Below are 14,956 nucleotides of genomic sequence, written 5' to 3' on the forward strand. Positions count from 1 at the left end.
CTTCTGGTCTCTGTAGTTCCTTTAAAGCTGTCAGGGTGAGCAACCAATCAGCGCGCGCGGAGGCATCACGTGCTTTCCGCCGGGACGCTGCGGTTCCGCTCCTGTGTGCGGCGCGGGTCAGGTGACGCGCTCGGTCCCGGCCGGTGCCGCTCGGTTTCGCTCCGCGCCGCCGCCATGACGGGGCTCGCGTTGCTGTACTCCGGGCTGGGCCTGGCCTTCTGGACAACGCTGCTGGGCATCGGTGAGCTGCGGGGCTGGCGGTCTCGGTAGCCGCGGGGCGCTGGGGATGGAGGCAAACGCTCCCTGCGCACGGGCAGCCCCGGGGAACGGGAGCGCCCTGCGCTGTGCGGGACCCGGAGCCATGCGTTGTGTCAGGGCTTTTCAGGGGGAAGCCGAGCAGGGAGCTGCGGGTGTTGCAGCCTCGCGGTGCTGCAGCCTGTGGAGCCCGGGGCCTCCGGAGGGCTCCCCGTCCCCGTTGCAAGGCCTTTGCTAGGGAAGGACCGTGCTGCGCTGCTGCTGTTTGCTGCAGGGCTGCGGAGCCGGCGGCCAGAGCTCGCAGAAAAGTCTCCTTCACTCCTGTATGAGAGCCCAAGGCCGTGTGTGCTGCTGGGAACTGGAGGGTGCCCCGTGGATCCGCCTTGAGCTGGCTGCAGCTCCTCTCTGCCACCCTGGGCACGGGGCAGCTGGGGCTGACTGTGTTTGGTTCCTGCACTGTGAGCTGAGCAGTGAACTCACAACACAAACAAGTGCCCTGGCAGCACTGAGGTCCTGAAGGCTGCAGGCATGCAGGAGGGTGCGGCCTTGCTCCTTGGCTATGGCACTGTTCCTCATTTCTGTGTGCTCCCTGGGTGGGAGCAGTGAGCAGCATGTTACCACTTCCCATTTTGGGTTGGAGTGACCTCCTGGTGTCTGTTAACCAGCTATCTGACATAGTGCAGCAGTGCCCTGCTGCCTGCGCTTATCTTTTCCATAGGGCCGAGTCACAGCCTCTTTTCCAGCTGAGCACTGTGTAAAGAGAAAATCTCTCTTCTAGCATGCAGCTGCATTTTCCACTTGGGTTTAGAGCATGCCAGGTTTGGTGCGAGTGCCTTGGTGTGTGTTCAGGGCTGCCAGTTGCAGCTACCTACCATGGTTCCGCTGCAGGAGAGGGTCCTGTGTTGGAGCCTGTGGGTCAGTGTGCAAACTTCCCTGGAAGTAGCTGGCCCTGGAGGAAACTGAGAGCACAGTGTATGTTTCCATTGTCTCAGCTGTGGAAAAATGGGAGTGAAGAGGCAGCCACAGCTTCTGTGACTGATGGAGCAGCATGTGATGATGGGTCAGGGCACAGCCCTGTTCCTTGTCCATGCTGTGAGATAGAACAGAGCTCACAGTGCGGTGCTGTGGCTCCTGGCAGGGCTGAGCCCTTGGGTGATGCAGGTGAAACGTGCTGTGGTGCAGGGCCGCTTTAGAAGGAAACCACACATCCAAAGCATTACCTCAGAAGTCCGCCTGTGTGCCATGCTCTTCACCTCTGCCTGGACTGTGTGAACTACAGGGCTCCAGTGTGTGGGGGAACAGTGGCAACGTCAGGCTGGTGCCTGCCTGCAGGCTCTCATGTCACTCTTGCTTTCCAGGGATCTGCTACACAATATTTGACCTGGGCTTCCGCTTCGATGTGGCCTGGTGAGTTGCCTGAAAATACTGGCATCCTCCCTGACAAATGCAGGATAGATGCAGCCCACATGCGTGGCTGGCTCCATGTGGGGTCCTGGTGCAGCCATTTCTGCCATCCCACCATTGTGCCTGCCGAATTTCTCCTAGCCCTGATTTCCCCATTGCGGTGAGGGTTTGGGAAGAAAGTCTCAGCCCATTTGAGTGACAGCCCCACGTCACTGGCTGGCAGAGAGAGGCTTTCATGTCCTACAGTCTGACAGTGACCAATCCATCCTGCGCTCATGTTGAGCGTGATGGGCTGGCTGGTACCTGTTGTGGAGCAGTGTGATATGGGATTCTGCCTGTGTGTTAATACAGAGTGCTTCTTCCTGCCCAGGTTCTTGACGGAGACCTCACCTTACATGTGGTCCAACCTGGGCATTGGCCTGGCCATTTCCTTGTCTGTGGTGGGCGCTGCCTGGTGAGTGGAATTGGCTCTTCAGCAGGCTCCTGTGCTTTGCTGCAGCAGAGCAGGGGAAGCACAGTGTGTGTACACAGGGCTGTGGGACTGTATGCGTTGCTAAAGTGGGGCTGGGCTACTGGGCTCCAGGGAGGTCTGAACAGACCACCTTGCAGGATACAAGGGTGATAGAGAGTTAGGGACATCCCATTCTTACCACAGGCTGTGCCCATGAGCCCAGCTGTTCTGCTGGTATAGGTGGCAGTGCTTGGGACTCCTGGGGCCCTAAGGGAGATCAGGCTGAGCCAGTAGTGTCTCATAGCTGCATGCCTGACCCTCTGCTTAGCCAGAAGATCCTATTGAGCCCTTCAGTGAGTACCAGACCCTCCACCAACCACCCTTGTCTGTCACAGGGGGATTTACATCACAGGCTCCAGCATCATCGGTGGTGGAGTCAAAGCCCCTCGGATCAAAACCAAGAACCTAGTCAGGTAAGTGCATATCTGGAGTTGATGCTGTGCCTGGGCAGGGTAGGCCCAGTGTGGTGTGGAGGCTGCTGTCCTGTGTCTCACTGGGTGCTGCTGGCAGGCTGTTCCTTGCTGCTGCTGTTTGCTTTCAAAACAAAGAGCTCTAAAGGAGCCAGAGTACTGCTTGGAAGGGTCACAAGTGGTATGATATCACGCAGTGAATGAGTTCAGTGTGTTCAAAACAAACACCCTGAGATTATACATCCTGCCCTAGGCAAGGGCTCCCCAGGGCAGGCCTTACGTAGCCCTTTCCAGAAGGGACTGGCATATGGGAGGGCTCCCCGGATTTGCTTCCGATGGGGCTCTCACTGGTTTTTAGGTGACACAGGATAACCAGCAACCAGCCTTCATCGTGCTTAGCAGCTCTCCTTTGAGAGGAAAAGTGGTGGTGGGTGTGCTGCGCTGCTCTTCTGCCCCTGGCAGCAGTGGGGCAGGCACAGATGGGGCTGTGGAGGGATCTGGCTGCTGGTTGGCTGGGCATGGATTGTTATGGGCTGCTCCATGCAGAGCCTAGGACACTGGTCAGATATTGCCTTTCTTCTACAGCATCATTTTCTGCGAGGCTGTGGCCATCTATGGGATCATCATGGCAATCGTCATCAGTAACATGGCTGAGGTACGGGAGGACTTGGGATACCTGCACTGGCCTCAAGGCCATGGTTGGACGGGCAGCTGTGCATGGGCTTGCAGTATGGGAACTTTGGATGCTATTGTAGCTCTGGAAGCGCCTTGGCTAGGGGTGGCAGCTCTCGTTCAGGCTGAAGAGTTATACCGGGGGGGCATACAGCAGGGGTTGTGGAGCCAACTGAGAACATGAAGCTGGGGATGAGCTGTGGCCATAAAGCTGAATCAGGAACAGGTGCCTCCTAGGCACCCGGGACTTGCTGCTAACCCAGGCTATGTGCTTTTCTCAGCCTTTCTCTGGAGTCACCCCAGAGACAATTGGAGCCAAGAACTACCACGCAGGTAAGGACTGCTCAGTCCCTGATAATGCTGCTGTGAATGCCACCTCCCTTCAGTCATAACTTGTTTTGCTCCCTCTGCCCCTGGGAGCAAGATTGCAGGACTCAGCTTACCTGGCCAATGGCCAGTGCTGTCAGGCTCCATCCAAGCTGAGCCCCTCAGCTGTGTCTGAATGATGTGTCAGTGTCCTTTCTGTTGCTTTGAACAGCAAAGACAACTCCTCTGTGAAAAAATGGCTTTAGTTATTTTCTCAGAGCAGCAGCCAGCAGTACCCCAGTTGTCATCCCCTGCTCTGGTGCAGTGGGAGCCTGGATGCACTGTGCTCCCAGAAGGAAGAAGTGCTGGTGATCAGCAGTGTTGTTTTTTCCATTGTCTTTGTACAGAGCTGCCGCACTGCTGCCTACCGTGGGTGCAGGTGGATAGGGATTACCCCCTGATCTTGCAGTGTTCCTCTTTCACAGGTTTCTCCATGTTTGGGGCTGGCCTGACTGTGGGGTTTTCCAATCTCTTCTGCGGAGTGTGTGTGGGTATCGTGGGCAGCGGGGCTGCCCTGGCTGATGCCCAGAATGCCAGTCTCTTTGTCAAGATCCTGATCGTGGAGATCTTTGGCAGTGCCATAGGGCTGTTCGGGGTCATCGTTGCTATCCTGCAGGTACCTGCCTCTTGGGGTCATTACGCATATGTGAGCACAAGGCACCTGCCATGCTGAGTGCTCTCTAGTTTCAGGTGGACACACCTGAGCTCCAGCACAGTCTTCTGCATTGTGAGGTTTGGGGTTGTACAACCATATTCCCCAAGGTGCTATGCCTTCAAGGCTCTTTTAAGCAACATCAAGGATGTCAGCTTGGGTGCGCCCTGTGCCATGCTCACATCTTATTGGTGCAGCTGCCTGCAGCTTTTGGACTGTCCCAGCGTGCTTGGGGATTGCTAGACTGGGAGGGATTGGGGTGCTGGGCTGGAGTATGTGGGGCCTGGCCTAACCTCTCTTCTTTCTTTCTAGACATCTAAAGTAAAAATGGGCAATTGAACCCTGTCCCACCCAGCCTGTTCCAGCTCGCCCCAAGAGGTGCTGTATATACTTATTTAACGTTTCTATCCTTGGTTGGGGCGGAAGCTGCCCAGGAGTGGGAGCCTGGTTATGGAGCTCCATCTCGCTGATTGGCCCCTTGGAAGAAACAAGTATCCTGTGTGAATTCTGCCCCAGCAGCCTGGCCCGGCAGGGCCATGCTGCTGCGTGTCCCCGGTGTGCGTAGAATCGATCACCAGTGCAATTCTGTGTCCGTGAAATAAATATGGTTCTTGTCCAAGGATGCAGCTCTTCCTGTGCCCTGTGTGTGCTGGGGAGGCTGGGGCTGAATTGATGCTTGGAGGTCGCCTGCCTGGCAAAGCTGCTGCTCTGCTCCAGGTGGCCTCTTCCCTGTGTGAGGTGGTGCCATACGTTCCCAGCTATGCTGCTCGCTCAGCCTGCAAGAGGATTCCCTTGCTGTGTTGTGGGAACACAGAGCTCTGCTACAAGCAGGAGGCTGCTGGAGCAGGCTGTTTCACACTGGCTCTGTCAGGCTTCTACCAGTGCCGTCACTGCCCCATGCAGGACTTAGTGGAGGCACAGGTACAAGCTGGGTTGGGCCCTTCGGCTCCCATCCAAGTGTAGTTTAGCACACAGAGGGAACATCTCACTGCTTCTGCTTGCAGTGCCCTTAGTCCCACTGTGCAGCTGGGGAGCACCAGAAGGGCAGAGGAGCAAAGTGTTTGCTAACTCAAGGCCAGTTACCTTGTGTGAGTCTTGTCTGGGTATCAGGGGGCTGTAGTGGAGGTCCCAGGGGTGAGGCAGGCTTTGCTCCCTTCTCCCTGCCTGCAGACTCAGCATAGGGAAGCCAGCTGTGGACAGCTGGGCCTGCAGCTCTTCTGTTTGGGGGAAGGGAAGAACAAGATCTTCCTGCCTCCGCTCTGCAGAGAGCTGATGCTTTTGCAGTCTGTCACATCTGATGCAAAGCCTTCAGCCTGCTGTGCTGTGAGTACACTTTGGTAGGGGGAGCATCTGGCCTCAGTGCTTAGAGCTGCTCTGTGGTGCATGCTGCTCATCTCCCTTCCCACCTGGATGCAACAAGCTGGGGCAGCAGTGGGGCTGCTGTAGCCGAGAAGTGTTCATGTTTAATGATTGTTTCTGCCCTTGGACTAGGGCAGCTGCCTCTGTGCAGCCTCTCCAAGGCCTGCTGCTCTACTGGCTTTGCTCCACTCTGTCCTTTGTGCTGTGGGACCTTGAGCTCACCTGGGATCTCTGTGCTGAGGGCAGATGGTGGGGCCAGTCCTGCTGTGGCCTGGCTCAGCATCCAACACATGCTGTTCCCTGCTGTGCAAGCTGTCTTGGCTGCTGTGATACGCTCTAGCCTGATTGCAGTGCAGCACAGAGAGGCTGCTCTTTGGCTAAACTGTGTACCACTTTGGGTGCAGGAAGACTGTGGGGGCAAACCTAAATCCTGTGTTCTCTCCAAGCCCTATACAGTTCACTGTAGGGGTGCTTGTGCTGTGGCGAAACCCAGTGCTTGCAGAGAATGGACAGCCTCTTTGTGCTGTGTGCACACCTTGCTCCTCACTGCAGTGTACTCCCACCAGCTATAGTGGTCACGCTTTGGGGCTGGGAGCTGCAAGCAGGAGCTCTGCCACATGTAACAACAGGGACATAAACTGGGCTAGCCAGAAGGATGTCAGATCTGTGCAGCATTTTACCCTTCCTGCCTGAGGGTTGTATTTTTATGCCTTAGCACTGCTGCTGCTAAGGGCAGGGATGTGCAAAGTGCCTCAGAGCTGTGCAGCTGTCCAATCAGCAGGCCAAGGGCTTCAGGAGAGTAGGCAGCCTGGACTGGGAGGAGAGGAACAGCTCTGCAGGTGAATCACCTTCCTTGTTCTTACATGACTCATCCACCTGATCTCTCAGTGATGCCTGGCCTTATCTTGGCTTGATAGAAATCAGCTGTCAGGAGACTCCCAGCTGAGATGCTCTTCTACCCTCTTACTCATGCACATGTGCACCATGGTGTTGGCAGGGCACCACACTGCAGGCTTGCGAGGCCCCCGAGGACTGACTTGGCAGGAGCAAGGTGAGCATGCCTTGCACTCTCCTATTCTAGCTGCACTGCTTTGTACTTATGCTGTATACCTGCTGGTCAAGCATGGAGAAAAAGCTTAAGAGAGACTCCACCTTTTCTCACGTAAGAGCCGCATCAGTTGGGTGACTTGTGGGAAGAATGCCACCTGCTAAGGAACCACAGGAGAGGCAGAAGTGGGAGCAGGACAGCTGTGTCCTGGCTGGAGTGGGCTGCTGGGCATGCAGGGCAGGAGCTGTTGGGTGCTGCTCTGGTTGCTGTCGGAAGGTTTCCTTCAACGGAGAGAAGGGCCTCGCTTGAGTGAGCAGCCACGCACAGAGCAATGGTAAGCAAAGGGACCGAAATACTGAAATATAAGTGACTTGGGTGGCTGCGAGGACCGAGAGCCTCCAACCCCGTGGAACAGCCGGCGGTGGGCTGAGCGCTCAAGGGGGAGCTCCCCGAGGGCCTTTAGCAGCACCGCTGTCATGCGCGGCGCTGGGGAACAGAGGAGCACGGCGGCGGGCGCGGGGCCTTCGGAGGCTGCTAAAACCCACCGGGGCCGGGCAGAACCTAGGTCGGAAGTAACGGCGTTGCCCCGAGCCGCCTCGCGGCTCCTCCTGCCCGGCCCGGCGCTGCGGGGCGCCGCTCGATCTCGTCGGCCTACGAACCCCTTCCCGCGGCCGCCTCGCCCGGAACGGCGGCGCAGGCCCGGCCCGGCGGGGAGGGGACGAGCGGGGCGGGGCGACCCCGCCCGGTGCGGCGGCGGCGGGCGGAGCCGGCGTGCGGGGCGCGGCCCGTCTCCCTGCGGCTCTCGGCGGTGCGGCGGCGGCGGCGGCCCGGCCGGCAGGGCCCCCGCAGCCCCGGCATGGGCGCCCGCGGGCCGGCGGCCGGGGGAGGCGGCGGGGGCCGCTGACCGCGCCGGGGCCGCGGGAGGAGGAAGTGGTGGAGGCGCGGCGGTGGGGGACGGTGCGGGACGGCCGCGGTGAGTGGGGCCTGGGCGGGTCGGGGGCGGCGGGGAGCCCCGGGCCGCGTAGGCCTCGCGGCGGGTGGGCCCCGGCTGCGGGCCCCGGGGCGCGGGGGGAGGCACCGGCTGCGCGGGGCCTGCGGGGCCTCGTCTCCGCACACGTGTGTGCCGCCCACGGGCTGTGCCGGGCGGGCCTGGGCCCGGCTCCGCGGGGGGAGGAGGAAGAGAGGGGCTGTGGGAATGCCGGGTGTTGTCGAGGAGTGCCCGCACCGGTGCGCGAGTGGTGATGGGCCGGCCGCGGCGGTGGGCGCTGATGGTGGTCAGTGTGGCGTTGGGCTGCAAAGCGCTGCCGGTATCGAGCGGGGCAGGGCGGTAACGGCCTGATGCTCTGTGCTTGGGTATGGAGTAATGCGATATGAGGGCCTCGCCGCTTAAGAGAGCATTTTGAAAAGCTGCGTGCAGCAGTAATGTCCATCAGCACTCGGCTCTAAAAGTCTCTCTGAGTCCATTCCAGGAGAAAATACACTGCTGTAGACGCGTTCCTAGCCTTCCAGGAAGTTTCTGTGTTCCCTGAGGACCACAAGGTTGAGGAGGGCTGGTTCACTGAGTATTCTCTGTGCCATCCCTGCAGCACCGGGACCTTCGGGTCCCTCTACTCCTCCTCCCAGCCCAGAGCTGCAGTTTGAGCCCTTGGGGTGCTGAGGGGAGAGGACCGGAGCCCCCCACATCCCAGCAGCACCCTGTGCCTACAGGACAGGCATATCCTGCAGCAGGCGTGGTCAGCCCCGTTGCCCCAGGCACTGGGGTGTGTGCTATGGGAGAAGTGTACGGTCAGGTCCTGCTAGTTGAGCCCAACATCTCGCAGCCTGTTTGGTATAGACATTGTGTTGAGAGTTACGTCATGTTTAATAGCCCCAGTGGACCTTCACGCCAGGAATTTGCTTATGTTTTTTTGCCTATTTGTGCTCTTGGCCTCCACAGCATCCCGTGGCTGTGGTTAAAGCAAAAGCTTTGCTTTTGTTTGCACTGAAGCAGCTGTCAGCCCTTATAGCATGGGGTGCATCATGCTCCCCTCATGGTGTAAGCTCCCAGGCAAAAGGGAGGGCTGCCTTAAAACTTGTCCCGCTCGTTCCTGGCTCTACCTGTTTCTCTCCACTTGGCTGTGGAGGTGCTGCTCGGTGCTGGTCAGACCTGCCTCCTCAGGGAGTGCTTTGGAGAGTTTTCCGGCAGGCAACCCCCTACTGCATCTGAGGCTTTAGTCAATGCGGGGCACTGTGACCACGGGATAGATTGGGAGCTAGCAGCAAACTCAGCTTTTCTTGTGCCCTGAGCACACAGAGTGATTTCTTCGAAAGTGTCTGGTTGTGAGGTCAGGGTCCTGTGCTGTGCGTGAGAAAGAGTGCATTGGGCTTGGAGTTTTTCCTGGCTCCTCTCTCCTTCCTGTGCTTGTGTGCACAGGGTGCACTAGGGTCAGGCAGGAGCCCCTGCTTCACACCTTGGCTCTACTCTGCACTCCCACCCGGTGTCACCGTCACCACAGGCTCTGTGCCTGCTGTTGCCCTGAAGCAGCTTGTTCTGGCAGCTGCTGGTGGGTTGGCCCTGAGGCTCTGGGCCAGCTGCCAGCACCCTCTGGTCCTAATTGCACGCATTCTGGGGATCCTGCCACAGTTCCCCAGCTACTTGGGCCCCTTAGGGTCCATGCTGTGGCATTCACCTGGCCCAGGGGCCCTCTTTGTGATGTTCCTGCCTTAGCAGCTTGTCCAAGGGAGGATTGCAGGCAGGAACTGGAGATCACGGTGGGCTTAGTCATTCCTCTCCAAGGCATGCTGCTGTGCTGCGGGTCTAGCCCCTGTACAGGACTGGAAAGGGCAGGATGGGAGGGCTCATCTCAGCCTGGCTGCCACCTTCCCAGCAGAGCTCTGGCCTGGCTCCAGGTGTCATGTTGTGAGATAAGGAGACCCTGGCAGCTCCCTGGGCACAGTGTCCCAGGGATTCCAAGCAGCGGGAGCAGACGAGAGGAGCCACGATGTGCTGTGAGTTGGACTCCCCTGGAGGTGACAGGGACCCCGTGGGGGCTGCCTGCCCAGCCCTGTTCCATCCTGCCTGTGTCTGCCTGCAGCTGCTGGCTCTACTCAGTGCCCTGACAGCTGCTGTTCTCCCTCCCAGGGGCAGCTCTGCCGGCATGACTTCTGTTGCTGGCCCTATTTTGGAACCAGCGCTGGGGCAGTCGGGAGTGGGAACAGGAGGATGTGATGCCTCAGGCAGAGGGGGCTGGTGAGGGTATCCAAAGTGCCCTGGCGGCACCTCAGACCTGCTGTGTTTTGAAGTGTGACCTTCTGCAGGGACCCAGCCTCTGTGGGGGCTTTTTGCAGCAACTGTGGGGAAATCCCCATTCCCTGAGAGCTGAGAGTAAGTCTGTCCCTCAGAATCAGACAGGACCTGCTGCTGGGGAGCACCTCTTTGTGCTCCACCTCGCTGGGAGAAGGCATTGGATGCTGTGCTTACATGAAGGCGAGATGGGGGACTGCATGGAGACTTGACATGAGTGCAGGGGTGTCCACTTTGACCAGGAATTGGGCAAAGCTGGGGTCTCTGCTGCTCACCTGGCTGGGCTCTCCTGCCTTATGCTCAGCTCTGGTTCCTCTTGTGCGTGTGTTTTCAGAGCAGAGGCTCTGAGCAGTGTCCTAGCCTCTTCATCAGGCTTGATCTGCTCTGCTGGCACTGGAGCTGAGGTCAGGTCTCACCAGCAGAGTGGGGCAGTGGCTGGCCGCAACCTGACCATAGGGTGTTTCAGCAGGATTGGAACCGTGGCTGGAGCTGCCTGCCTCCCTTTGCCCAGAAGATGACCAGGTTGCTCTTGGGGGTGACCCTGGAAAGGATTTGCAAGGCTGTGCTGCTGCTCTGCCTGCTCCACTTTGTCATCATCATGATTCTCTACTTTGACGTCTACGCGCAGCACCTGGACTTCTTCAGCCGCTTCAATGCCAGGAACACCTCGCGCGTGCACTCCTTCTCCAACTCCTCTCGGCCCAACAGCACAGCCCCCAGTTATGGCCCAGCTGGCGCTGAGCCCCCATCCCCCAGTGCCAAGCCCAACAACAACCGTTCTGTCACAGAGAAGCCCTTGCAGCCCTGCCAGGAGATGCCCTCTGGCTTAGGTGAGATGTGCAGGGTGAGGGGGGGGGGGGGTTGGGTGCTGGTGGGGGATGTCCCCTGAGCAAGGCTTCCCAATGGTCCCAGGGTTGAGAAACCCAAGGCTAACATTGGTACCAGCACAGTTGATAGCAAATGCTGTTTGGGAAAGGTTTTGGGAATCCTTTGTCCTCGGCAGTGCTGGTCCCCCTTGTGGGTCCCCCTTGTTTGCTCCGCTCACCCAACTGGGAGCAGCAGGTGACCATAACCTGTCCTGTGTCCTGTACTGCTGCCATCGCTCTGCCTGGGCTCTTGCAGTCGGGCGCCTGCTCATCGAGTTCAGCTCCCCTATGAGCATGGAGCGAGTGCAGCGGGAGAACCCCGATGTGAGCCTGGGTGGCAAGTACACCCCCCCAGATTGCCTGCCCCGGCAGAAGGTGGCCATCCTCATCCCCTTCCGGCACCGTGAGCACCACCTCAAATACTGGCTGCACTACCTGCACCCCATCCTGCGCCGGCAGAAGGTGGCTTATGGCATCTACATCATCAACCAGGTGAGTGGGGCAGCGGGGCTATAGTGGGCAGCGGGGCTATAGTGGACAGTCTGTGCATCGCTGAGCTCTGTGCCACGTGTTCTTGTCCATAGTATGGTGAGGACACTTTCAACCGGGCCAAGCTGCTCAATGTGGGCTTCCTAGAGGCGCTCAAGGATGACGAGGAGTACGACTGCTTCATTTTCAGCGATGTGGACCTCATCCCCATGGATGACCGCAACCTGTACCGCTGCTATGAGCAGCCACGGCACTTCGCTGTTGGCATGGACAAGTTTGGGTTCAGGTGGGTGCCTGTGCAGCTGTGATGTTCAGGGCAGGGCTGGAATGGCCCTTGTGGGGTTAAAGCCAGGGATGCCTGGTTGTCGTCTGGGGCGTGCATGGGGTCAGTGGCTTAATTTGAGGACATGAGATGGCAGAGGGCGCAGAGCCCTCAGAGTGTCATGGTGAAAGGCTGTTGCTTGTATATGGATTGGGGGTCCCCAGTGGGACTGGTCCTGTTCCTCTCCTGTTCCTGATCTCTTTGCTCTCGCTCTACAGGTTGCCCTATGCAGGATACTTCGGTGGCGTCTCTGGGCTGAGCAAGTCCCAGTTCCTAAAGATCAATGGCTTTCCCAACGAGTACTGGGGCTGGGGAGGAGAGGACGATGACATCTTTAACCGGTAGGTGCCGCTCCTTGGCTCAGAACTTCCTGGGATTTGCTGGGACTCCCTGCTGAGAACAGTCCTGGCGCAGTAAGCAGCCAGGAGCTCCCTGTATGCGGGGGGCATGCATGGTGGGTCCCTGCCATGTAACAAAGAGAAGTTTAATTACCTCTGTGTGGCTCTGTGTGCTCCAGGTTGCCAGGTCTGGGAACAGCATGCTTGTGCCATGAATCAAACTAGCTTGTATGGCGGTGTTGAGCAGCACTTGGAGGTGATTCTGTCTGGCAGTGGGGCCCAGCCTCCCCCTCTTGCTCTTTGTGATCAGTATACTGTGATTTCAAACCACGTGAGCAGGAAAGCCTGCCTACAGATGCTGTTCCAAGCCGGGATCAGGATATACAAAACTTGAAAGTGGCTCTGTAGTGGCTGCTCAGCAACAGGCACTTCTGCCTGCAGCCAGCAGGCTGCAGCAGATCCACGTGTAGATCCTTCCGTTTAATACAGGAGCAGAGAACTTCAGCATTGTTTCCAGCATGGCCTGTGACACTGCCCAGCAACAACGCACATGAGCAACTTGTGGCTCGTGGTGTGCTACTGCATCTCAGGGTGGCATAAGCTGATAATCCTTAGCAAGTGCTGTGTGGCAGAGCATATTTGTGGTTCCCCTCTGGAAGTAAGCAGCCCAAAGACGTGGACCCAGATGAGGCAAAGTGCAGCATGCTGAGCTTTCTGGGAGATTTAGGCAGCCATTAAAATGTGTGGAAGGCCTTGAGGGGGCTGAGTCACCACTTGGTTGCTCTAGCAGCTGAATCTCAGCTTGCTCACTTATCAAGCCAGAGGTGGTTGTGTGGCTGGGATGAGGAGAGGTTTCTCTTCATGAGCTGGGATCTCTCCAGCTTTCTTACTCCCACTTGGCCTCTCAACTTTAAATGAACTGTTCTAGGCGGAGAAGATCTCTCCCCACCTGCTGGCTGCACAGGCAGAAAAAAAGCAATTGAGGCCAGAGCTGTGCTGCATGAAGGGAAGGGCAGGGCTCTGGCATTTGGAGAATGTAAACAGCAGTGGCTTCAGAGCTATGGAGGAATAGTGGTGTTTGCTTAGCATCAGCTGACTGCCTGAAGTGCTGAAGGTCTCCTGAAGCTGGTAGTGCTTTGGTCATCACCTGCTGTTGAGTGAGCTACATCCTTGGCTGTGGGCACTGTCATAGCTGTGGCCTGGCTTAGCACAACCTTGTTTCTCATTTAGCAATGGACAGGTTTATTTTTGATGAGGACCCTTGTGAAAATATCCTACCCTGGTGTCCTGGTGGCACACTAAATCCCCATCTGCTTGCATCCTCCAGGATCTCCCTGAATGGCATGAAGGTGTCGAGGCCCGACATCCGCATCGGGCGGTATCGCATGATCAAGCACGAACGTGACAAACACAATGAGCCCAACCCGCAGAGGTGAGCTGAAGGTGCCGAGCCCTTGCTGTTGTACCCGTGGCTATCAGTTTTGCCCATGTCCCCGAGGCCCTGCTGTGGGCTCACAGGCATTGCTGCCCTTGCAGCAGGCATCCCCCTTCACCCCTGCCTCATCCCGCTCCCGTTTCCACCAGATTCACCAAGATCCAGAACACCAAAATGACCATGAAGCGGGATGGGATCAGCTCACTGCAGTACCGGCTGGTGGAGGTGTCACGCCAGCCCATGTACACCAACATCACGGTGGAGATTGGCAGGCCGCCCCCACGCTTGGCCCGGGGCTAGTGCTTGCCCTGCAGGCAAAGCTGCATGGAGCTGGTGCTCTGTGCCAGGGCTGGCTGGACGCTGTGGATGTTGCCCCAGCCCCCGGGCAAGGACTGAACGGGGATGTTTTCTGCCTACTCTGCTGCCTTTTGGAGACAGCTGTGCCCTAGCCCACCTGTTGGTCCTGAGGATTTCTGCAATCTGTTGTCCCCCCCTTTTCCCCATCCCTACAAGTGTGTTTCCAGAACTCCCATAGTGTTGGCTGAAGCACCCATCTGCCCTGCGCGCAGCTCCCAGACAGAGGGAGGGGACAGTCCCAGCCCCGGTGAAGAGCCCCTTGCCCATGCCAGCTCCTGCCTGCACCCTAGAAGGGAAGGATGAGCCCAAAGGTCAGCCTAGCACCCAGTCCCCACCGGTGCTGCGAGAAGCGGGGTGCAGGCTTCCCCCTTCACCAGTGCTGGAGCTGTTACTACCCTGGCTGAAGGCATAGGGAGTAGCCCAGGCCCCCACAACAGGCAGGATCGGACACACAGATGTGGCTCGCTGTCTTCCTCTGCTTTAGTCTGGTGCTCAGGGCTGGGTCTCAGCTCTGCTAAACAGCGACCTCTGGTTAGCAAACACCCCTTGCTGTGCCTCAGTTTCCCCGGGCCTGGCAGCCACGTCCTCTTTCCCCTCTCTGAAGGCAGATGCTGTGTGCATGTCCCTGTTAACCCACACGTGCACCAGCTCTCACCACTTTGGGCAATAGGGTGACGTGAAACCTCAGAGCCCCTCTTGGCCAGGGGGCTGCCCCGGGGCTCTCTCCACCCAGATGCTGTTTGCAGGCAGTGGGGATTGGCTGGCTCTGCCCTTGCTGCTCTCCAGCTTCCCCTCTCCAGCTCTGGGGTGGGGAGGAGAGGACAGGGCCATGCGGGGCAGGTGCCCCATCTCTCCCCAACTTCCCCTCCTTGGGGCTGGGGGCACAGCCACCCCCTTGCAGCCAGCTGGAAGAGCTGGGCAGCAGGGGCACTGGCAACTTTTGTACATTTGAATGTCTGACCCTTTTTTTGAGCGTACGTTGAATGCAGCATTCGGTCGTAGAGACCTGGGTTTTTGTATTTAATAAAAATTTCAAAAGTTCACAGGATTCCTAGTGGGAGATCACCATGGAGAATGGATAGTTTCTGTCAGCTGGTAAGGTGGGTATACCATGCGTCTGCTGGAAATGCATGTGCACCAGGCAGAGCACCTGGCTGGCTGTGTGGTGCTTGCTGGGCAAGGAGGAGGA

General features: G+C 58.2%; 2 protein-coding genes across 2 annotated transcripts; both read left to right on the forward strand.

The window, feature by feature from the left end:
• The first annotated feature begins 56 nt into the window (after positions 1-56).
• ATP6V0B (ATPase H+ transporting V0 subunit b) lies at positions 57-4,892 on the forward strand. Its single transcript, XM_003208780.4, has 8 exons — positions 57-241; positions 1,614-1,662; positions 2,030-2,113; positions 2,506-2,583; positions 3,166-3,235; positions 3,534-3,585; positions 4,044-4,234; positions 4,583-4,892. Exons 1-8 carry the CDS (start codon positions 175-177, stop codon positions 4,607-4,609), a joined length of 618 nt encoding a protein of 205 aa, XP_003208828.1. The 5' UTR covers positions 57-174; the 3' UTR covers positions 4,610-4,892.
• Positions 4,893-7,410: 2,518 nt separating this feature from the next.
• On the forward strand, positions 7,411-14,808 carry B4GALT2 (beta-1,4-galactosyltransferase 2). The gene is made up of 7 exons (XM_085231255.1): positions 7,411-7,650; positions 10,430-10,790; positions 11,083-11,318; positions 11,411-11,601; positions 11,856-11,978; positions 13,303-13,407; positions 13,560-14,808. Exons 2-7 carry the CDS (start codon positions 10,475-10,477, stop codon positions 13,708-13,710), a joined length of 1,122 nt encoding a protein of 373 aa, XP_085087381.1. The 5' UTR covers positions 7,411-7,650; positions 10,430-10,474; the 3' UTR covers positions 13,711-14,808.
• Positions 14,809-14,956: the final 148 nt, after the last annotated feature.

Source organism: Meleagris gallopavo, chromosome 10 (assembly GCF_905368555.1).
Source record: "Meleagris gallopavo chromosome 10, MGAL_WU_HG_1.1, whole genome shotgun sequence".
NCBI lineage: Eukaryota > Metazoa > Chordata > Aves > Galliformes > Phasianidae > Meleagris > Meleagris gallopavo.